General features: G+C 37.1%; 1 protein-coding gene across 3 annotated transcripts; it reads right to left on the bottom strand.

The window, feature by feature from the left end:
* Positions 1-150: 150 nt before the first annotated feature.
* LOC105057292 (calmodulin-binding transcription activator 2) lies at positions 151-22,436 on the bottom strand. 3 transcript variants are annotated; one of them, XM_073248772.1, is made up of 12 exons: positions 22,140-22,433; positions 20,102-20,221; positions 17,973-18,088; positions 16,986-17,074; positions 12,929-12,974; positions 11,365-11,842; positions 10,903-11,168; positions 7,301-7,798; positions 6,500-7,191; positions 5,769-6,354; positions 2,270-2,578; positions 151-821 (listed from the first exon to the last, which is right to left on the bottom strand). In XM_073248772.1, the coding sequence occupies exons 1-12, from the start codon at positions 22,177-22,179 to the stop codon at positions 729-731; spliced, it is 3,333 nt and encodes a 1,110-aa protein (XP_073104873.1). In that variant the 5' UTR covers positions 22,180-22,433; the 3' UTR covers positions 151-728. The 3 variants fall into 3 exon arrangements, with proteins under 3 accessions (XP_073104873.1, XP_010938166.1, XP_073104874.1); XM_010939864.3 differs by having other exon boundaries at positions 11,386-11,842; positions 22,140-22,432; XM_073248773.1 differs by lacking the exon at positions 151-821 and having other exon boundaries at positions 2,359-2,601; positions 22,140-22,436.
* Between the last annotated feature and the right edge of the window lie 767 nt (positions 22,437-23,203).

Below are 23,203 nucleotides of genomic sequence, written 5' to 3' on the forward strand. Positions count from 1 at the left end.
CAAAGCTGTTGCCGAGGCATGGGTCCAGAACCAACCTCGCCATGACTCCATTCAAAACTTGTGCTCTGAAACATTCGGGATTATGACTTCCACCTATGGCTGATGGTGAATAAACAAAAGCATTCCACAGCAACCTGCTGCCTTGGATAATTACACATACAAATCTAACTACAATTTTTTTGATGAATATAACTGGTTACATAATTTGTACAAAGAACCCCATTTAATAGTTGAGAAAAAAGATGCACTACACTTCCCTCACTTGACCCCGTGACGTGGGAATTGATTCATACAAACCAAACAAGCAGACAAAAGGAATTTACCCTGCAGCATTGCTTGTCGACAAAAACAAAGGAGCACGGATTGCAACGCTGTAAGCCACAAAATGCTACTTTCTGGCGTTGGAAAACGTTCTCCTTTTATGCATATGATGCTGTGCTTGCATGCGAGCACCGTTTTCAAATCTTGGTCACCAAACAATCCAACGCGCAGACCACCCATTCTATCATGCTTGCAATGCTGTTTACAGATAGAATGACAGGTGTGTCTATCATACATGTACAACATCCCCCCATTCCTATTTTACCCATTTTCATATTTGACAAGAAAGAAAAAGCCCTTATATCTTACACATTACATATCACAAATACTTACAGAAACCACATGGACTGTTCGAGACTCTAAAAGACCGAAAAAGCATCAAGAATTCAGACTACAATTGTTAATGTTTAGTGTATCATTGTTGCACGAAGATCCTCCCCTATTTTCTTTTCCTCTCCTGAATTGTGAACTTGAGCAGAGGGGTTTTCTTCATCTCCCAACTGTAAAATAAAATTTTCATTTGGTAAAAATAGAGTAAATCATTCAGTTCAGAGAAAATAAGAACTAAGGAAAAAAAAAATGCTGACAGAAGGCTGGTACTGATGAATTTTGATCTCTCCCTCTCCATGACAAGAAATTAAGAAAGTTTAATAGCGCCAACCATTTGCACAAAATAACACAAAACATGATGCATACCTTTAAGAGTACCATGAAATTACATTAGGCGGTCCAAACAAAAAATTTTGATTGGTTGCATAGATATTATAATTGCCTGATTAGGACAAGAATAACTTGTATGGCTGTTACATTCAACTATCCGCAAATTACAACTAGGCATTCATCAGGTGAGATAATAGTCAGACTTGTATGCCTTGAGCATGGAAGCATCTAACACGAGGTCAAAGATGGCAATAGAAGTGAACCAGTTTCCTACATATTCAACCTTTATTGGTAGCTAAATTTGAATTTTTTTTTAAATCAAAGAAAAAATAAAAATATTAATTGAAGAGGAATGAAACTTATTGCAGGCAGACAAAGAAACTCGTCATAATAAAAGATAGATAATTCATGAAGTAGGTTACGATAATTTTAACTTGCATCTGATCAATGTGGTTGACAATTTAACTTTCAACAGCAAATTCTGTGACAAGAAATATCTTAGCTCATAAATGTTAGGTTTGTTGCAAGGAAAATAGAGGTGATCTCAATCTGACACAGATCATGCTAAAAGAATGTTAGTATTGTTTGGTTATAGTGAAAATAACATAGGAATATGTGTAATCTAGGATTCATGGATGTTCAAATTGCATGCCATGAGCATACAAGATGCACAGCTCATGAACATTCATTAGGCAGGTTATACTTGTACGTTTGTTTTTAAATATCATACTCTTAAAATTAAAAATAGTCACCCCCTATTTAGATAAATTTGAGGATGATGGTGAAGGTTACCCCCCACCATCCCTTTTTCTGATGAATATTGATCCTTTGATGATAGGCGTGATAGTTAGGTAACTTCAAAATTTGTGACGTTGATGATATTAGAAGGAGCAAAGACCATGATCTACAGATATGAATGATGGCTAGATGATGAAATCTGTGGATGCTCATGTAATTGTATGGAGCAGGGCCCATCAGTAAATGATATCTATCATACGTATACTCATAACATACAGACATGTTCTTTTTTTTTTTTTTTTTTTTTTTGGCATGGGGGGAGGGGGCTGGATTTCAATGCAAATGTATTTGTAAAGATTGTAATGAGTACAAGAAAAATATGATCTGAGAAAAATAAGACAAAAAATACAAACTCAAAATGGTGTATATCTTTAGCTCCTTCAGATGGTAAGATGAGTGCTGCTGAAATTTAGTAGCATAAGCAGGCAGGTGAAACAGAATCTTAGGAATGCATCTCAATTTCTAAGACTGAATGTAAGTGCAGAATCACCTTGGATTTACGGGAGCATGCGACTAATCTCATGTACTGATCACGGGCTTCTGGGTTACGAGCCATGGACCGGACTCTTGCCAATGCTTTCTCTACACCTGCCGCCTTCTGTCTCCGCCCAAGTCGAAGAAAATCATACTCATCAGTCTTCCCAGCCCCATGCTCAACATCACCACTTGCACTCTCAGCTCGAAAGCCTCGTAATCCAGCTCCTTTGCGCCTCCAGCGCAATATGGCCTTCTCAACAATACTAACAGACCAAACGACCTTTTTATAGTGCTTACGAACCTGATGTCCCCTTACATGTGCCTGAAACAACAGCAATCAACCAACTGTACTCGGCAAATCAATCTATCAATAACAATGGAAAGACATGGTACTGAAAGATGAAACAAGTATAACAGAATATAGAATTACATATAATGCACCTGCAAAGCCAGGTTCCAGGTGCTATGCTATCTGGCTTATCTGCTTTCACTCGAGTCGAATCAATAAACAAATAAGAAATACTGGAAATATACAGTGAGAAGGCCTCAGAGGTCCAGCCTAATGCGCTGGAATTCAATGTTTTCATATTATATATACAGGAATGCATCAGGTGCTATGCACGAGCATTGATAAAGCAAGAGAGAGAGTTTGGGATCATACATTTTCTTTTTCTTTCTTAAATTACTGGCCAAGTGACTGCCGCAAAAAGAAGTCATGATCCCTCAAGAAGAAGGTCATGGAATCCTACATGCACATGCTGGACTCCAGGGCTTTCCCATTATATGTAAAAGACCAGCATCAGGAATATGCAATGCACATAGGAGGGATAAAAAACCGATGTGATTTTCCTTATCTATCAAGGACTTTGATTAGCTGCTTCAGTTCCTAGAATCCTTGTTTTCATTGGATTCCTGAGAGCAAAACACCCCTGGAAACATCAAAAAGGGCAAAAAAGGAGGGAGGGTGGGGGGTGTTGGAGAAAAATGTCTGCTCTGCCACACATGCAGCTACTTTCGTTTCTTCTTCCTCTTTTTTTTTTTTGTGTGCACTGCGATTCCTAAACCCATAAAAAACATTATTTGAAAGAAAATTAATTTTTTTTTTAAAAAAAAAGCAAATACTTAAGGTCCAGCCATGCATGGACTCTAAGCCATCCATGTTCTAACATGGCAGATGTTTGGCGTTAACACCAAAATGACCACCATAAGCAAATTCTGGTTGTTGCTACTTGGTGGAAGGAATCACCCTTGACAATTTTAAATAAAGATAAAAGAAACTACAAACAACATAAGCCATGACATGAAAGTAAATATGATAACTTCACAATATCCAATTAGTTTACCAATGGGCAGGTTGTCGATTTTTTTTTGGTGGGAGCAGGGGAGGGCGACTTATGAGCATAGATGAACTAAATCTAAGCAACATAAATGTTATGGCCCAAATATTGAATGTTGCTCCAGTTGGTTCTTGCTACCATTCCTGCCCCATGCTTGTAGATAGATCCAGGAATGACAATATTATACAAGAGAAGCCTGCAAGAAGGCACTTCTACTGACTAAACAGTAGGAAAGCAGGGAACATTATGTCCACGTATATGGCACAGGACTCAGAGAAAAACAGCATAGTTACCAACTAATGAGCTAATGCAGAACCATTATGTAATGACTTAATGGTGCTATATTAATTGAATATAGTAGATGAGATATGTTTAAGGAAGATTTGCAGGATGGCTCAAAAAAAGGTTTTAAATTCTGTGTGGCTGCAGGGTGTCCCACCGTCCCAAGTGTCAAGATGGAGAACTAACCCAAGCGTTGGAACAGGACAACTCGGGAAAAGAACCAGGACAAGATAAGACATGCATCCATGAGAAAACCAGGACAGCCCCGGCCCACGGTTCAAAAGATGTAAAACATATACAACCAAAATAGCACAAAAAATAGCAACGTTTGCTTTATAAAACTGAAAAAGCCACAGCTACAGCAATGCTACAGATGCAAAATTGATAGTGATGTCAAAGTCGGCTTCCCAGGTGGTCAGCCAAGGCACTTCAGTAGGTCTGACCAACAAGGCCAAGACTGTCTCGTCACAGAAGTGTAATATTATATGCTAATATTGTAGAGTTCAAATTCAACTCTCTCCCTTCATCTCTAATATATTCACTACAAGGAGAATTTCCAAAGAAAAGGTATGGTAGTATCCACTTAACCTTAAGATTTTCCAAAACCTCACACTTCAGTCTATTAAACCTAAATGATAATTTGACCATGTAGCTCTTACAACTACATGGCTAAAATGAGATTCATCAAGACACTGCTACTTGAAGATGTCTGCAAAATGCATAATCGGAAATGGGGGCATGGTAAACTAAGGAATAGTTCCTAATTTCCCATAAACTTTTCGAAGGCTTTGTAACTAAAACAGTAAACAAGATATGAAATATAACAATAAAAGCCATCAATCTATGGCCACTCAAAGATGCCTGGAAAATGCATTATGGGAGATGAAGACGCTACAAAGTAGGTAATAATTCTTAACCTCCAGCTGATTGCATGGCAGACCTAATGACCCAATAGATGAAAAAAGGTGATGAACAACTTCATGAATTTTTTGGATTTCACAACTCAGATGATGCACTTTACACTCAAGTGAATCGATCAATATCATTTTCAGTTTGCTCTTTGTTATCGAGCTATAATTTAAAGGCTCAAGCAAAATTAGTGTGTCGTAGTACACTTCTGTTATAAGACTCCCTCCCACTAACCGAACAGGTGAGTTGGATCAAGGTAAGAAATGTAAGACAAGAATAGCAATGATGTGAGATTACACTTTCAACTTACAGAGTATGTTCAGCTTGTTCTATTAAGTTAATCTAATCTGTTACTTCACACACTATGAGAAAATATTGCCAAAGTACAACAAAAGCACTTATTATTTCAAATGTGTGAAGATGTTAAAATATGGTCAGAAGGAAACCTTGCATTATATTCCCCATTGGAAAAAGAAACTGGAATGTGCATGCAACTACCGAACAATTGGAAACTTAAAGAATGGTAATGAAACTGATGGCTCATTCAACCATCAATGACTTGCAAAAACCTAGATCATTTTCCATTTCTTATAGGTTTCACAAAATTCTTTTATATCTTAAACCTTACAGTCTACAACAAAATAGTTTATAGCTCGATTTCATTCTAGCACTGTAAATATTGAGTATTTCTTTAATTCAAATTGAATGCAGATACATTATTCAAATATTGACAAGTGCAAGTTCATAGATCACAACACTGTGCTTGCATTTTCACGTACAATGACTATGCTCATGTTTCTAGTTTCTAGGGTAAAGTCATCCTTAACTATGTTTCCAGATGAATATAATAGGGCTAGAGAATCAGGTTAATCGTTTCAGCTGTGCAACTTATGCAATAAAGACAGAACAAATATTAGCAAGAAACTTCATCAAGAAATAGCTTATGGAAAACACAATATAATATGGTTTGAACTTAACATGTACCTGGATTTTCACAATCCGGTCACGGATCTTTAAAAATTCTTTACGCCCCTTCCATCCACGGTATTTCTGTTGAATTTTAACAGCAGCGGTATGCAAAGCTTCATTGAAGTGACTTATCCTATGGAACTTATTGTTCAAAGAGGATAGCACCATAATGTCATCCAAGCTCTCAGCCTCTTCATCCTTGCTCTCTCTTAATTGTCTTTGGCGGAATGAGTGAAGTCTGAAGGCAGCCTGAATACGTGCAGCAGCTTGAGCTGAATTCATCACAGCTGCAAGAGATCCTCTTAGTGATAGTTGCTCTCCCTCATTACCATCCAAAGAATCTACATTATGATCCTGTATTGTTTCAATGGTCTTTTGTGCAGCAAGAGTTGCCGAAACACTATCTGTAACACTTCCTTCTAGTGATAATGAAGAAAGATGACTGGTCAAATCTGCTTCAGCCACGTATCCAGCAATTCCTTTATGCCCTCTACTTGATGCTAAATCAGCAGCAGTTTGTCCATGGGGGAACTTTGATGTTGGGTCCTCAACTGCACCAGGAGCAGCTCCCAGCCTAATTAGTGTCACAACTGTCTCCTCTCTGTCCAGTCCACATTTGAGTCATAGTTAAAGGGGGGAAGACTATAGGCATAAAATTAATGTGTATCTTGTAATAGAAAGTATGTAAGTGGTGAATTCATAGCCAAATACCTAACAACTAGAGGCCGAGGAAATTTTAATCAAACCTGCCATAATATGCAGCCCAATGGAGCCCCGTCCTGCCACGTGCATCTCGAAAACTTGGACTGACACCAGCAGTAACTATAGGAGCCATTGCCCAATCATAGCCAAGAGCACCTGCCAAGTGGATAGCTCCTTGGCCTTCCTCATCCAAAATATTAGGGCCTCTGCCTTCCTCATGAGCTTTGCAAACCAGCCACTCATATAGCTTACCTTTCAATAACTTCTGGATCAATGCATCTCTAGGATTTTTATCGAATCCCTGAAAGACCTTTGAATCCTTCTCAATTTTTTTCCACCCATTTTCTTCTTCATTCAGCATCAAAAACAACTTTTGCTTTAGGCTGCACTTAGAACAATTTTCAACCGAGCAGAACAACTTGCTCCTATCTACTCCTAGTGATAACAGCTTTGCAAAACGTACTTGAAGATAAATTTCATCTTCTGGTTCACTTTTTGACACTAAAGAAACACCAGATAGGTTTTCACGATATTCAAATTCTCGAATTTCACTACAGGCTAACCTATCACTGCGAGTTATATAGAAGGGTACCCGTCCAGGTGCATGTGTGGGAGCTCGACAGTGAAGGACATTTGTCGTCAAAACTTCAGCAGGAACCTCAAGTTCACCAAACATACAACACCACTTGATGCTTGTGGGCTCTACACTGCCTATAAAGGTACCTGCGATAAGAACCTGAAATAAACAGTGGTTAACACTGCATAGACATCTTGGGGTTTGAAACTGAGTTTTCTCGCTTACATGTATATGCATCATAAGAACACAAAAACCAGACAAAAGATACCTTTGTTTCAACACCAGAATAAGCCCAATCGGGTGAGAAGTCAACAATACTGAATAGCTGTTCTTGTGAAAGAGAAGGACCCAGTGAATCAATATCCAACTGCATATGACGAGGCAGGCTTGAGACCTCCTTGCCATCATTCTGAGTACCAAGTGCATTCCAGTAATTGCCAGAATCTGAAGCCATCAACGAGTCATTGCAGTCTTTACCTATCTCTTTGTTCATCCATCTCCCAAAGCTGTCTAGTTTTTTCAAATCCCCATGCTCATCATTATCTGCATCACTTTTCAAAGGCTCATTGGAAGTATTGGAAACTTCGGTTTCATATTCCAGAGGCTGGTCAGGAACAGAGATGTTCCATCGAGAGCCACTGTTACTCTTAAATTCTACTGCTACATGTGAAAGGTCATCATGAGGCATTTGATACATATGAGTTGATTCCTTTACCAAGTCCTCATCATCAAAGCTGTTCACGTTTTCAGTATTCTCCTCTTTCACCTGCATGATAGGAGGCAGATTCTCAAAGCCAACTGACAGAATGGCCCAAAGAAGGCATAAAACATGTAATAAGCAACAAAAATCAGTCTATAAACTTGCACAGCATCTAAATACATGCACATATGCAACCATACAGGAACCACCATTCTATGACAATACAAGTGTACATATATCCAAGAGTTAGGGTTACTGCATAACGTCTTATGACTTTAAACTGGAAGTAGCATATATACTGCAAAAATAAAAAAGTGCATGCACTGAGATGGCAGATCTGATGAGGAAATGATGAAAAGAAAAACAGAAATAAGAACACTATATACTGCCCAAAATTGTAACCAAAGTTTGGAAAATCGTCAAGGGAAAAAGGGGGGGCAACTACCTTTAATAAACAACAAGAGATCTCACCAAGTCAGCATAACAAACAGGACTCTAGACATGTCCATATAAATTTGCTCAGACATATCAGAAAAATTGCTTAGCATCTATAGAGATATAATTTTGCATCTATCCGGCTGATTAAACGTCTCATTGTTCCATAATTCCATTTACCAAAATGGAGAAGAAGCTGAAGTCATCATCTAACATAGAGTAGCAAACTGAACTGATGCAGACATCTGCAGGGAAAGGACTTTCAGCTACCTCTAACCTTGGAATGGTCATAATGATAATTTGCTTCCAATAAAGTTACAGCAAAAGAAACCAAGCAATATAAACCAGACATGCTGAAGGGAGTAAATTTTATGTAAGAGTCTAGGATTGGCATTTCCATTCCCTCAAGAGAATAGTACAGAGCTCTTGCCCCTTAATTTACAGTTTAAAGGCCCCATTGAGCAGCCCTGGGTACATATTAAAGAGGTTTGCAAGGAGAGACATAGTGGTCAGCAATGATCCATAAACAAATTTCCATCTTTTAGCCTATGAAGGATAAAAGCATTTCTATATCATGCCCATGTTGGCCAGAGGTCAACATGGTGTGCATACTGTACTGTACCTGCGTCTGATATATTTCAAGTAGTTCGTTGTAAAAGCTAACATTGCACGACTATCTTCAAAACAAGATCAAACCACAAGATAAAACCATAAGGTGGCATGCAACCATTCACAAAATAGTAACACAGTCTGTATCATGGAAGCTTGTACACAGTGAGCTGCCTCTTATTTTAACCCTTGATCTGATGTAGTAAGATAATTTTACATTAATATCATGTGCTGTCCATGGATTGGGCTTTCAGATCTTGACAAAAGAAACTAATAATCATTAAAAGGAACACTTGATTATGACTCCAAGTCATATGGAAGCAGGGTATATGAATGTCAGGTAACATTTATGATAGGAAAGTGGGTAGCGGCCTACGCCACTGTATGGTGCTTTGTGCTGGTGTGTATAGATTTGACATGCATTTATGCAACTAGCATCAAAACAAAGTGGCATGGACGGGCTGGATATATGCACCCATACACCATGCTGCCAACATGATGACTCACGCAGATAATAAATATGATGCAAAATAGATTGCACTATTCTCAATTCGACAGGACAAGCTTGTCCAAGGTATGACACAAAGTTTGACCGTGAACAGGATCTAGGCAGTTGGGAAATGGTGACTTAGGAAATAATAGTCAGGCTACAGGAGGGTTGACAATTTGTACTAGCTTAAATGGTGGTTTGATTGGATTCTTGATATTCATATTTCAATAAATCACAGGTAAAAAAGGTGACCAAAAATTTTTTAAGTTAAAATCTATATATGATCTCATGATAGCTCAGTTATTAGTAATGTACTTTCAGAAATTAAGAAAAGATTAAAAATAAGCATAAGAATAGTTCTTCAGCATGGTGTAATGCCCAATATATGGGATTCTAGAACTACGTCTTACATCTACATTTATGGTACAAATTCATTGTGTTCATACATAAAGATATTTTGAAATGTGACCACAAATTGCAAGAGGCATGCATCATTTAATGGCATTAAAACTAAAATACATATATTGGCTGATCCCCCAAGGATGCTGTATGATTCAATAACAGGAAATGTTCTGACATTTCAGATTCATGTATACCAAATGACAATAAACCACCAATGGTAGAAAAAAAAAATGTAGAAACAGATAAAGAAGCAACAGACTTTCAAGCCAGCAAGCAAGTACAGAGGCAGCTTAATAATAAGCCATAAGCCCTTATAAGTCATAACATTTACAAAAGCCAGAGTATCATCACCACTCTCAGGGATACCAATTTAATATAAGGACAAACTAACATGAACAGCTTGCTAGACAAGATCAATGGAATACCTTTTATAAGAAGAAAAAGATAGTTGTATTACCAGGATGATTACTAGACAACAACAAAATGCAGAGCCCCTCTACAAGCCATCCTAAAGCCCATGGCTAACAATTATTCTAAAAAAATGCATGATAGTTGATCAACCATTTTATCCTTTCAAAATAGCCTCTGATGCACTTATCTAACAGATTTAATTATCTCTCCCTCCATTTCCATAAATGTTATCCGAAGAAAACTTGCTCACTCTCTCATCCCACCTCCTCCAATGAAGTATTTGTAGCCCTGTCCATATAGGGAAAGAACTATTTCCCCATATGCATTCTCAAACTCAAGGGGTCGATGGCACAGAAATTTGAAGATGAGGTATATTTCCTACCAACTAATCACCAAACATGTAATCCATCCATCCTCTATCCCCACTTAAGAAATTATGTCAAAAGGTTAGATTTTTTATGCTTCTATAAATGTCACTATGATTCCACAATACTGTAAACAAAGACATGAGTGATGAGATTATTTATAATGATAATCATCATATTCTTTTTGTTTATTACAAATAGTTCTCTATTAGCATAGTTGATAATGACATCACTAAATGCAAGATACAAAACCTACACACAACTTCTCTCTGAAGCCACCAATACATTCAAAAGCTATATTTTAATTACACAATAGTAGTTCTGAATATTACCTATAAATTTCAAATCATGATAGCAGCTCAAACCCTTTAAATATAGTTGTGACAAGGCTAGTGATCTAATCAAGCATGGGGCAAATATTACAAGGATTCTTTATGCATTTTGACAGGATAAATTACCTGATCATTTCTCTTGCCAACTTCAGTAAAAAATTGTGTAAGTGCATTGCCTATGACATTACATCCACCATCTGTGACATAGGTAGCTATCCTGTTGTCATTCGATTCAGAATCAACCATTCCTTTTTGCATGTTGTCAGGGCAATTTGGATGTCCAAAAGAAATATTCTGCTCCTGCATGTTGCCATTTCTTCCCCTAATACTAAGAACATCGGGCCATCCAGCAAAACTACTGGGATCGTTAAACCGAACTCCACCAAATGAACCTGCAAAGAATGTTTCTAAGAAACTGAGCACATAGAAAAGTTCAAGGTAATAGCATAAAATTGAATAGGGTTTAAATTTCCTAGTAGTTTAGAAATGTATGCGTCCTTCAATACCATAGTAATTGATAAAATATGTTTTTGCCTTCTGTTATTAACAACATTGAAAAATGATGACAATGGTAAAACAGTGGCCTACGCATGTTGCTATGAAGCCTACCAGCTCCTTGTGAGGCTCCATGAATTTTTTGCTGGTCTTCACTTAATAAAAAGTTTTGCAGAGGCACTTGATTCACAAACGAAGGATCAATACTTGAGCCTGCAGTATTTACAAAGCCTCTTGCATAGAGTTGTGAGGAACCACTGCACCCTACAGTGTTCTCCTCTGCCAAATCATTTCCAGCCAATGAAGCAATCTGGAATCCCGACCAAGATACAGAATCAGTAAGTGAACCTATACCAAATTCCCCCCCAGAATCTGCATCCTCAAATTCAGAAGATGGAGCCTGTCCATTCCAGTCAGCAGCACTAGAGCTTGAATCATAAGATGCTTGAGTTGTCGAAGTAGATGAATTCAAGTGTGAAGAATAAAGAGCTGAATTTGCCTGCGTTCCTTGTGTACCGTGCACTCTGCCTGAATCTATACTTGGCAAATGGGGAATGGTAGACCTGCTTCCCTGGACAAAAGTAAGTTAATATTATAGTAGACAATAGAGGGTCTGAGGCCCTTTCTCACCCACCAACTCCCACAATATACAGTAGAACAAAAAAAAAAAAAAAAGGTGCACACAATCAAAGTTTGCATGACTTGGTAAGATCACAGATTCAACGGTTGCAAACCATTTCACTAAATATGCATGTGAACCGAAGAGAGTGGCTTTTGACCCTCTACAAAGACATCTGCTGACAATATCAAAGAAAATGACAGAAATATTTATATTCATATAAGGTACAAGAAAAGCACAAAAATGTTAGCAAAACCAGATCATTAAGGCTAACGACAAGAACAGTTCTTTGAAATTTTATACAGATTACGTTCTTATTCAAATGTTTATTTAACTTAATGCACCATCATCCACTTCAATTGGTAGTAATTCCAGATATTTGCAGCGCATTTGGATGCTAATGAATGGGAAAATTTCATCGCTGCAAACACAAAGAATACACTTTCACTTTACAGGAATGTAATGGTGTTGCTGCAATGCAAGATTTAAAATAGATTACAGGGAACCAAGGTAGTCCTACATCATAGCTCAAAGTTCGCTAGGCAACTGGTGTACACATTTCAAAGATTATAATGAGAAACAGTCCAGTTTCTTGATGGATCAGAAGTTAATACACTCGGGACAAAGACACCTCTTGGCACCTCAAATTATCTAGTCAGCATGCCATTGCCATTAGATGCCCACTTTTGACAGTTGTACAAAAAGTTGTCAAAGCAAACATTTAGCAAAGGTCATATCAATTTTACGAATTTTGAATCAAATTGGTCTACAAAATTATCCATAACATGCAGACATCTATACGTATCTCACACAGGTACAAGATACAGATGTCATCAAATTGAATTCTTAAACATTCACATGTCGGATTTCTTGGGTCACTTGGACATTGACATACATCTGACATTCTAACACTGTTAAGATAAACACATCCAAAGATGTAAATTGCAGTTGGTTAATATTAGATTCTCAGGTAGCTCATACAAGAACTCTATGAAGGTTCAAGAATAATTCATTATAAGCGAAGGGCTAAAGCATCACCTCATTCACATCTCGATAGTGCACAAGAACAATGTGCTCCAACTGCCTGGAAGAACACCAATATAACAATATGAGAATTTAATTTTGAACCTAAAATTTACAATAAACAGATCTGGGCTTGAGAATCTAATAATACTAGTATTTTTTCTTGTGCAAATGCACATGGAGGAATAAAAAACAATAACAAAACAATACAGACGGTTATTATTCCAATACAACTAAGCATCTGGCTTAATATAGTTCACATGTCTACAAAACTTTAATGCTTGCACGATAACTTGGCAGGTCACCAAAGAAAAAGCTCCTCTACACATCTTGCAAAGAGGAAAATAAGGACATAATATCACAAGTAGAAGGGGTTACCAGGCTTAAAAGCGTATCTTGTTTGGCTTTAGACAGAATGAATGAGCAAGTAAATAAATACTGGACAAATCCTAGAATCATTTGGGAAGGTTTTATCCTAGAGTGAACATATATCCAGGACTAGAATTTCTGCATTGGATGCAGGCTCATGCAAGTCACCTATAGAATGAATAATCCCACATGACATTATTATTATCACCTCCATCCAGAACAATATAATTCACATCTCAGCAATAGACTGCATCATCTTGGCCATTTGACCATTTGATGATGGCAAGTCTTTCTTGACATTGTATCACTCCCACAGCCACTATGTATTACATGCACAAAGTTCCTTGCTGAACCAACATTAGAGAACATCTCACCAGAGACTTTGCAAACTTTGCACAGCCGTAAGTAGCAACCTAGTATGGTCAATATCATATCAGACAGATTTGTAAAGAGACTGCCAAGTAGGTAAATGGTGTTGGAACTAGAGATAGGTGAATAACTGCCAAGTAAATGGCGTTGGAACAAGAGATAGGTGAATAACTATTCATTGAACCACTCCTAAATTTACTAGCATCAAGATTCCTTTTTCCATTGTGGTTTTTTTTTTCTTTTTCCCTTTGGAGGGTGGGGGAGTAAGAATTCAGGAGCTACGAAATCAAAAGGATGGCCAAAAAGAAAGTTGCCGTCATAATTAAGTTTTTATTGATCAGAAACAAAAGGTAATTATAAACAAAAGGTAATCCTGGGAGAGCATCATAAACACATTAAGTTTTGAATTATAATGAGGCACTGCAAGAATGTTACCATGAGGTCAATCAAAAAATAAAGGAGCACTTCAGCAAGGAATGTTTGTTATAGGGTTAGAAGAGCATTGCATGCAAGTATAAAAGCTTTCACTGCCAGTGTAAATCCCATGCACTGCTTACCGGACACTGTCATATAAAAAGATTGACACATTTACTGGATGAGGGTTACATTAATTGTAGGAGACTATGAGTGTTTAATATTTTTTGTGGAACAAATGAAAAGTGATACTAATTAGAAGATGAAACTCCAAAACAGAAAGAACTTCCAAAGAGGGTACTCATATTTCATTCTATTGAATAATGATATGACAATAACAGCATCATTAGTCTTTCAAATTGGTGGTTATTTTCCTGTGAGGACCATGCAATTCATTCCAAATGAGGATTTTAGTGGAGGCAATTTTAGTCACCATAAGTTTGATGTATTCCAAATTGTAAGTTCTGCAGCAAACAATCAACAATGTATATTGAATGACATGCAACCATAAAAAAGCTGCTACCGCAAATGGATATGACAGCCCACATGTGACCTAGTGCTCCTATTGCCTGAATGTCCAATAGGTGTGAAAGATGGCAGGCTGGCTCCAAGTGAAAATCAAGCAAAGAATAAATGCTTCAGACCTACATTTGACTCAAATAGTTGGGGATTTTGGGCCAGGTTCAAGTTCTAATGCTTAGAATAAGTGGTGGTGGGAGCATGGCGCCGAGCGTATGAGCAGCATGGAGAGTTGCTAAATAGCAGATGAAATTAGCAACATAGGACAAACTTGGATCTGTCAGGGTCGGGGCAACAGGCAGTATAACAAAAGTCGAGACGCTGATCAGGGCAGAAGAGGGAGGTAAAGAAAGCTAAGTGGTAGGAGTAGAATGTGAGCTATATGAAGGAAGGAGTCAGGTAAAATCGCAGGGGGCAAAGTGGATAGAGGGTGAGGACAGGGATCATAAGCAGTCATAAGGTTACATACAAGTAGGCTGATCAAAACTCAGCAAAAGGGGGGCAGAGCAAAAGGGGAGGAAACCAGTAAGAAGGGCCGAGCCTCGAAGAATTGGGAGGCAGTGAGCCCATGGGAGAGGGAACGGCGGAGGTTTAAGGTTTCCACTTTCTCAATATAAAAGCTAGGCACGAATTTTTATACAAGTTACTAGTGGTTGTTATCGGACTTTGTACATGCAAATAATCAAATTCTCTCTTTTACTTGCTCCTTATTGTCCAATCCCGTCGACTTGGGTTATTACATCATCAAACTTGCTTGCAACACTTAATGCAGAATTTCCAATGAATCTCCAGATGAGATCATCATCTTAAATAGCAGTACAAAGCATTATAACAATTTTAGAAGCTCTCATAATGTTTTATGGCCCTCCTTCAAGAAGACATTATCATCATATAGACTTGCATAAAGGTAACAACCTTTACTTGATAGTATTGATATTTGAGAACTTCAATTTTAGACTCTTACATCAATTATTTTATACAAGGGTTGCTGTACTGGTATAGAAGAGGTATCAGTACCTCACCAATATGGTACAATAGCATACTAGCATATGGTTCATCTCTTGGAACTGGAACAAATTATTTTGTGTCAGTGCGGCATGGTGCCAGAGGGCATAGTGGCATCAATATTTTAGGGTATGGAAATTCTATGGCCGATATGGACCAATACACAATACTTAAATAGTTGATTTCAACATGTGAAATAGTGATAAAATTTTTAAAGTAAAATATATATTTTGATACCAAATATTGATTTTTACATCTGAATATTGCTCTTATAATTATTAGTTGTTTTAATGGCTAATAACAATTACTATAACAAAGCAATACCTACTTAAATATAAATGTTTTCAATTTGATATGATTCAATTTGTATGACAATAAATTTTAAAGAAGGGAAGGCAATACGTCTGAATTGAAATATGCTGAATTCCTAGCTTACTTTCTAGAGACCTATGCACGCAATCAGCAGAAAAGATTGAGTGCCAGAGTTCTCAAGGGCCCCTGCCTCTTACATTGATTAGCATCCTAAAAATGGAATAAATTGGATTTGCTCAAACATAGACCTAAAAAGTTGTCTTTTGTTTCTTTCTAGATCACTTGAGCTTTTCTTTCAGAGTACTCACAATACTCCCCCAGCTTGTGATGACTCTCTTATTAAAAAAAGCAGGAGCTAGCATAAACCTCTATCCACAACACAGTGCGTTTGGTAAATAAAAGTCTCAGTGAAAAGGTTTCTACAATGAATAACTAAAAATCAGACCGGATTCAGCAAGGGATGTCGCTGCTTTTACAGAATGGGCCTATGCCTCTCCTAGCTAATAAGTGGATAACTAACACAATCTGATCCCAAACTGAATTTTGTATCAATTAATTCAGATATCCATGATCCAAACTGACTTTGTTCAGGGTAATAGGACAGTGTAAATGTGGATCAGATTTTGTAAATCAAAAATCCTATGCAGTTCACATCGGGGGAAAAAAACAATTCAGCAAATTAAATGGTCAAAAATTATTGCTTTTTGAGGGAAAATTGGCAAAATATAGACATGTCCAACACCTCCAGCAAGGACCACAACACCGGTACTTAGGACCAATACTTTTCTCTCCCAGTTCCCAACCACAGTACGAGATGGTTCTGCTCAATTTGGACCGGTATGGACCAGCTTAACTTATATACTGAACTGAACCTTAGTACCATACCAATACCTTACCGGTACGGTAGTGACCATTATAGGGCGTTATGGATTGATATGGCAGACCTTGACCACCAAATTATTTGGGAAAGGGAAAAACTTTTTGCATATGAAAGTAGCACACTTAAATGAAGATCACCATTTCAGAGCAAATACAAATAGCCTACAAAGTTCAAATTAAAAAAAATAATAATAATAATACTCACCCATCAAGCATCCAGTAACTTCGTCTCTGGAAGTTCTCGTTGTCCTCACCATGGGCATAGTAGCAATGAAGAACATCTACACTTCCAGACTAGAAGATAAAGGCAAAAACTCCATTAAATGGAAAAGAAATGAATATTGCAAACATAAATAAAATGTAAGCAAACAATACAACAGGATCATAATGCTTAACACCTAAAAATCTCAATGAACATGAAATACATACAAAGACATATATCACCAACACCTTATCAAGCATCAAAACAGTAAGATCGACTCTGAATAGCTAATATTAGATTTTTGATAGTTTTACTTGTATTTAGTGCATCAATCATTCCATAGAGATCTAACCAAATAATGCAGAAAAAGCAACTCCCTTGAAACTCAAGCCAGTGAGTTGATCAAGTTATTGTTGATGAAACCAACAGATTGCTATCTTCACCGTCATATAAGGAAAACATATCAAGGCAATTAATAAACTCTACAAACAGTTAACTGATATGATCCTCAAGGAGAGATAACTGAAATGACTGTATCATTACATGTTTTTTTCTCAAGTGTCATGAATAAAAAGTTAAGGGGAAAATTTAATAGGTAAAGTTAAAAACTAGCTCACCATCAATTAACTGACTTTTGAAGGTATATTTAGAAATTGTTATTTTATAAGAAAGGCACTGCATGAACAATAGGGCACTAATGAATTATAACATCTTCTTTTTTTCACTTAAATTGGAAGACACTACCTAAGATTTTTAGGTACTCTATGAATTACCATTGAAATGAACAGAATGAAAGACTGCATAAGCACTGCATGACCACATTTTCATTTTTAAGTTTAATTCTTGTCATTGCAAAATCATAACCAGATATCCTCATTTCGCCCCATAATTTTAATGAACGAGAATAATACAAACTGAAAGCACAGACCTAAGAAACGTAAATAAGGTATCCAACATTTTGGACAAACCATAGAGGAAGGAATATCATACCTTCAGTTTTTCATGAGCTTCCCGAACTGTTTTTCCATCTCTCTTCTTTCTCCAATTATGGCCATCCTTACGGAAGTACCTAAGCGCCTTTCGATCAAATAAGAATAAAGAGCCACCTATATATTAACGACATTGAACTTGTCAGCTATATTTTATGATAACATCAAACTGTGCATATATTGATAAAAGCAGCATGTGAATGAGTACTACAAAACAGTGGAACTGATATAGTGTTGCATAAGAGTCTTTACAACAGACCACACAATAACTGAATGATATGGGTGAGGTGGAAGACCAAAGAAAAATATAAAGGAGATGAAATAGAAAACCTCTATACACAGCATTTAATAAATGTCTGCAAAGTAAGCTCCAAATGACCCTTTATAACTTAATGCAAGGTCTAGTGAGTCCTTCACATGCTCCGCATGTTTGTCTGCTGATTCAAATTCTAGTAAATCTTTCACATTCCAGATGACCCCTTTATAACTTATGGCTACATTCATCCCAAGTCATAGACCAAAGGACAAATGTTGTTATGATGGAATAGAACTAATATCCACTCCATACTGAAATGCAAGGTCAAAATTCATCATCCTCAACCCAAACCAAGTAAGCAATCAGGTGGCTTCCATGTCTAAAATTACCATAAATCAGGGGATTGATTTCATGCCACTCACAACTAGAACCTAACCAGGATCACTTGCAAACCTATCACACCATCCAGTATGCAAATCAAGGCATCAAAGCATTACACTTGGGACTGTAACTTAGATAAAGAATGATGCATATCAACTTGAGGCTGCAAGATAACTCAGCCCCACCAAAAAAAGTACTGGATTGTGATAGCAAGTTGAACCTTTACCATTGACATATGTAAGGGTTAGATCGTAATACAAATTTTTAAAGCACTCAATAGAAAACTTGCCTTAATTTTCTCATTTTTTGTTTCTCGATGTTAAAATACATAAAGTTCAATACTTATTTCTCTTTTCTACACTATTGCTTTCACAAATTCCTTATGTTTCAGGGAGAACGCCAAAATGAAAATAAATGACAAAGTATTCATCCTAAGCCTGGGCCAATAGGTACTTTGAAAGAAAATCTGCACATGCCAAAAACTTTAAATTGTAAAGTTTGGGTCAGATCAAGTGGTTCTAGGTTCAATATTTTGACTCGAAGGCAAAGCCACCATATCATTGTCCAAGTCCAAGTGTAATCCATCACAGTTTTTGTTCTTTTTAGTCTCCTTATTCATTAGTTCATAGGTCATGTAGTATTAAGTCATGTAAATTATATTTTGATTATAACAGTAAATACAAGGCTGCCACAGAAAGTGCACTGTCTCTCATTTCTTCTAGAAGGCAACAGTTTCTGTCATTTAAATCATTAAATGCAAAAGCATGATCATCTTTTAACTTATCTTCATCATTTAATAGTGGTTTATATAAAGATAATGTCTATCTAGATAAATAACTATCATTTTTATAAATCAAGGATGAAGACAGGTTAGATGCTCATCAACCTCTCAGATCAATGACCAAGATAAGATTGCATATCAGCAGATATAACTCATATTTTGGAACTCCACTATAAACCACTTACACCATACTTTATCAGACATTAACAATGATTATAAATTAGAAGTATATCTTTAAATGAAGAAAATATGTCGAATCAAGCAACCAAGAGAATCACACAATCAAAGTTGTACTCAGAGTTATACGCTCAATAGGAAAACTTCAGAATTTGAAGGGAAAAAAAAAAAACACGCCAATGAGTGGCTTCATTATTTAAGGTAGGAATATTCAGTATCTTCATAATTTGAAATTACAAGTTATTTATAATCTAATGATGGTATAGGTGATCCAAGGATCCAGAACATAAGTCATGACAGGGGAATTGAGAAAGCCCCAACTGGCAGAACACGTGTCCCGAAAAGAAAAGCAAGGCTTGTTGGTTATGGTTACAATGCATGCCTAAAATTTTTAATCGTAAAAAAGACAACAAAAACACATGCAGCAGATCACAAGACAAAAAACATAAAGAAAATAATGTTATGATGCCTATTATGCATGGATTATATTGATGTAATGAAGAAACAATATATCAACAATCAGATACATGCATACCAGCAGGCCTATAAGGTGGATCAGGAGTCAAATTAAACCTCCGGTAGTTGCGAAGAATCTCACAAATTTCACTTGGACGAAGCCAGCGAGTTTGTGCCTCTTGCAGAATCTGTGTAATATCTGATCAATGTACATATATACTCAAAGAGTTAGAATCTTGACGTATTCACATGGTTACCTATAATTTGTCGTTACAATGTTTATCAATGACATCACAGATAAGAAAGCAACTAAAAGACATCTTAGCTGTACTCAATTTAAAATAGAACATCTAATCTTGACCTGGAATTTATTTTCAGATTCTTATCCAAAGCATGTCAAGAAAGCATGTGGTAACTGTTGGGTAATGCCCATAATAAGCATTGCATTGGTGTTGGAGAACAGGAGCAAGTAAATGTAGCTAAAGCATTATTGATTTACATACCTGTTACAACTAACAACTCGATGAACATATTCATGAAAACATTTTAAATAAGAAACATGATAGCAGAAACTGAAGGGAGGATAAACCAGATACTAATTTTGGTTTGCATGCAGGGTACAAGTCAAAATTCAAAGAAAATAACAGAAATAATGGATTCTTTATATGGTTTTTAACATTATCCTACTACAGAGGTTAAGAAAACATTAGACCTACATGTCAGATCTTTGACAGAGAAAAAGATAAATCATATCATTCAACCATCATGAATAAACATGCAAATAAACATAAATATGAACATATGAACAAATATGGTGGTGTATAAAAGGGTGACTTACGCAATAATTTGGAAGATGTAAGTCGGTACCATGTTCATCAATTATGGTACTAAAAGTTTGTAATTTGATCAATAATGAGTTAACACAGTTATAACTGGGCCTTTTATATGTCAATTCTATAACTATAATGTTGGAAGTGTTTTTTGGCTCTCAGGCAATTAATTTGAACAGCATATTGCAAACTTCTGTGGCATTCAACAAGTTTCTACTGGAAAGAAGTAGAGGCAGGAATATTAAGTCAATTAGGTGGAACATGAAAATGCCTCACTCCATTAAAGGCGTAAACAATGAGATTGTTGGGTTAAAGAAAATGCACCAAACTGAAGAGTACCTAGGTAGATTTGTTGTTCAAATGTATAGATGAACTATGGTGTATAAGAAGATTAGAAATGAGATAAAAATATTTTTTGAGCGAACAAAGAATAAAAGCAAGCAAATCAAGCAGACCAAAGTGCCAAACAACAATTTGGAGGTGGGCATCGAAATCCATCTATTTGTGCAAATGATCATGGCAAGGGTCCTTGAGACTTGTAGGTCTTATGTCAGGCTTGCCATGCAATTGTTTGGGCAGTCGTTAGATGCTTGAGCAGAGCGTACCACTAGTCAATGATCACTTTATCGCTGGGAAGGTGAAGAAACGATTTGGAAATTTAGAGAGGCAAATAAGTAACACGCACATCACCAACTATCAATCAAATCCAATTCAGACGCATCAAAAGGTACAAGGAAAGAAACATTAAAGGATAATCAAATTAATATCTTAAACCGCCAGACTCAAGCAGCTTCTCACTACGAAGTCAGTGCTGGCATGAATTTAACATATGAAAGTACTAAATTTTTACATGTTGGGATCGTATTAAGGCTCATTCTTTGGACGGCCAAACCATCTCCAGACAACACGAACAATAAATTCAACTTCATGTAGGTAACGGTCACCGACACATAACCAAACAATATCCACGATCAAGATTTCCATCAGAATACTCATTCAAAAACATCCTTCTTCAATAAACACCAACATATCCAACAAAAAGCTGCATTCTTGTTTCTCTCATTAACGAACTAGGTCCAAACGACTAAAAAATAAATCTTTCAGCATTATCTCGGCAAAAAAAAAAAAACAACTGTACACGACCAAAACCTAATAACATGAATACCAGTGCAACACCTCACCGAAGGAACCGCAAAAAGATTCAATTTTCAGCCAAGAAAAGGTAAATTTGATGGTCAAATAACGACATGGAAGGGAGGACGGGGAGGAGAGAGGAGAAAGACTCGCCTAGTTGGGGATTGAGAGCATATCGCCTACCGTCGGCCATCCGCCAGAGAGAATCCCGCGGGAGAACCTCACATCAGCTGACACCCGGCAATCGATTGGCTCGATTGTGTTCGAATGGGGACCGAGAGAGGGAGACGAGCGAAGGGAACGAGAGGGACGACCGCGGATTCTACAAACCCTAACAATATCTACGCTTCCACCTCTTGGGAATTGGTAAATTGTCCCCAGAAAACGAAACGAGATGGCGAAAAAAAGGAAAGAAGAGAGAGAGAGAGAGCGAGCGAGCGAGGAGAGGAAGAGAAAAAAGCGAGGCCTTTTTAACGCAGAGTAGAGGCCACTCGAAAGCGAACAAAGGAAGTCAAGAGCCCTTTCACACCGACTCGGGTTGCATCTTTCACCCGAAAGAATGATTCACCTTCTTTCGCGACACCATCCGTCGGATCTTGCTCCGCGCACCTCTCAAAGCACCACGATGGTTCTATTCATTCATCTGCACAGCTCTTGAAGCAATTATTTTCCGATCCAACGGTGGATTCGCTCGAAGGAAGGCGGATCATTCTTTCGCGTGAAAGATACGACCCAGTCCCTTTTCACGCAATAACCTGTGAAGCCCATTAAATGTTGCAGATAAGCCCCCCGCATATTCCCGTCTCCCGGAAAACTTTATCCTTTCACATACTGCTATTGGTCTCGTAGGCACATGACCAATTAAATATGGTACTTGTTAAACGGCAAATAACAGCTCATTTCCAAATCAGCACGGATGAATTAATTAACTTAGAGCCTGTTTGGGATTTTGTTTTTTTTGTTTTCTGCAAATAAGTGGAATACCATAAGTTTGATCTTGGAAGTTGATCAAACTTATATGGTTCCTCGCTTTTGTTTTCATTGTTTTTGAAGGTAATAAAACTTTGTTGACAGAAGTTTTAAAAACTTTACTAATGATTTGAGAAATAAAAGAATTATATAGATTTATTCGATCTATTTTTATTTTTTTTTTAGATTTTTGAAGATAGAAACAAAGATCATAGACAATATGAGGCATGATCTGGGCAACATTATCA

Source organism: Elaeis guineensis, chromosome 14 (assembly GCF_000442705.2).
Source record: "Elaeis guineensis isolate ETL-2024a chromosome 14, EG11, whole genome shotgun sequence".
NCBI lineage: Eukaryota > Viridiplantae > Streptophyta > Magnoliopsida > Arecales > Arecaceae > Elaeis > Elaeis guineensis.

Bases quoted from the DNA above. Each gene is read 5' to 3' on its own strand.
- LOC105057292 (XM_073248772.1), bottom strand. From the start codon at position 22,179: ATGGCCGACGGTAGGCGATATGCTCTCAATCCCCAACTAG. The intron at 18,089-20,101 runs GTATGCATGTAT...GTTAATATATAG, and splicing joins TCCACCTTATAGGCCTGCTG to GTGGCTCTTTATTCTTATTT. The intron at 822-2,269 runs GTGATTCTGCAC...TTTATTTTACAG, and splicing joins CATGCTCCCGTAAATCCAAG to TTGGGAGATGAAGAAAACCC.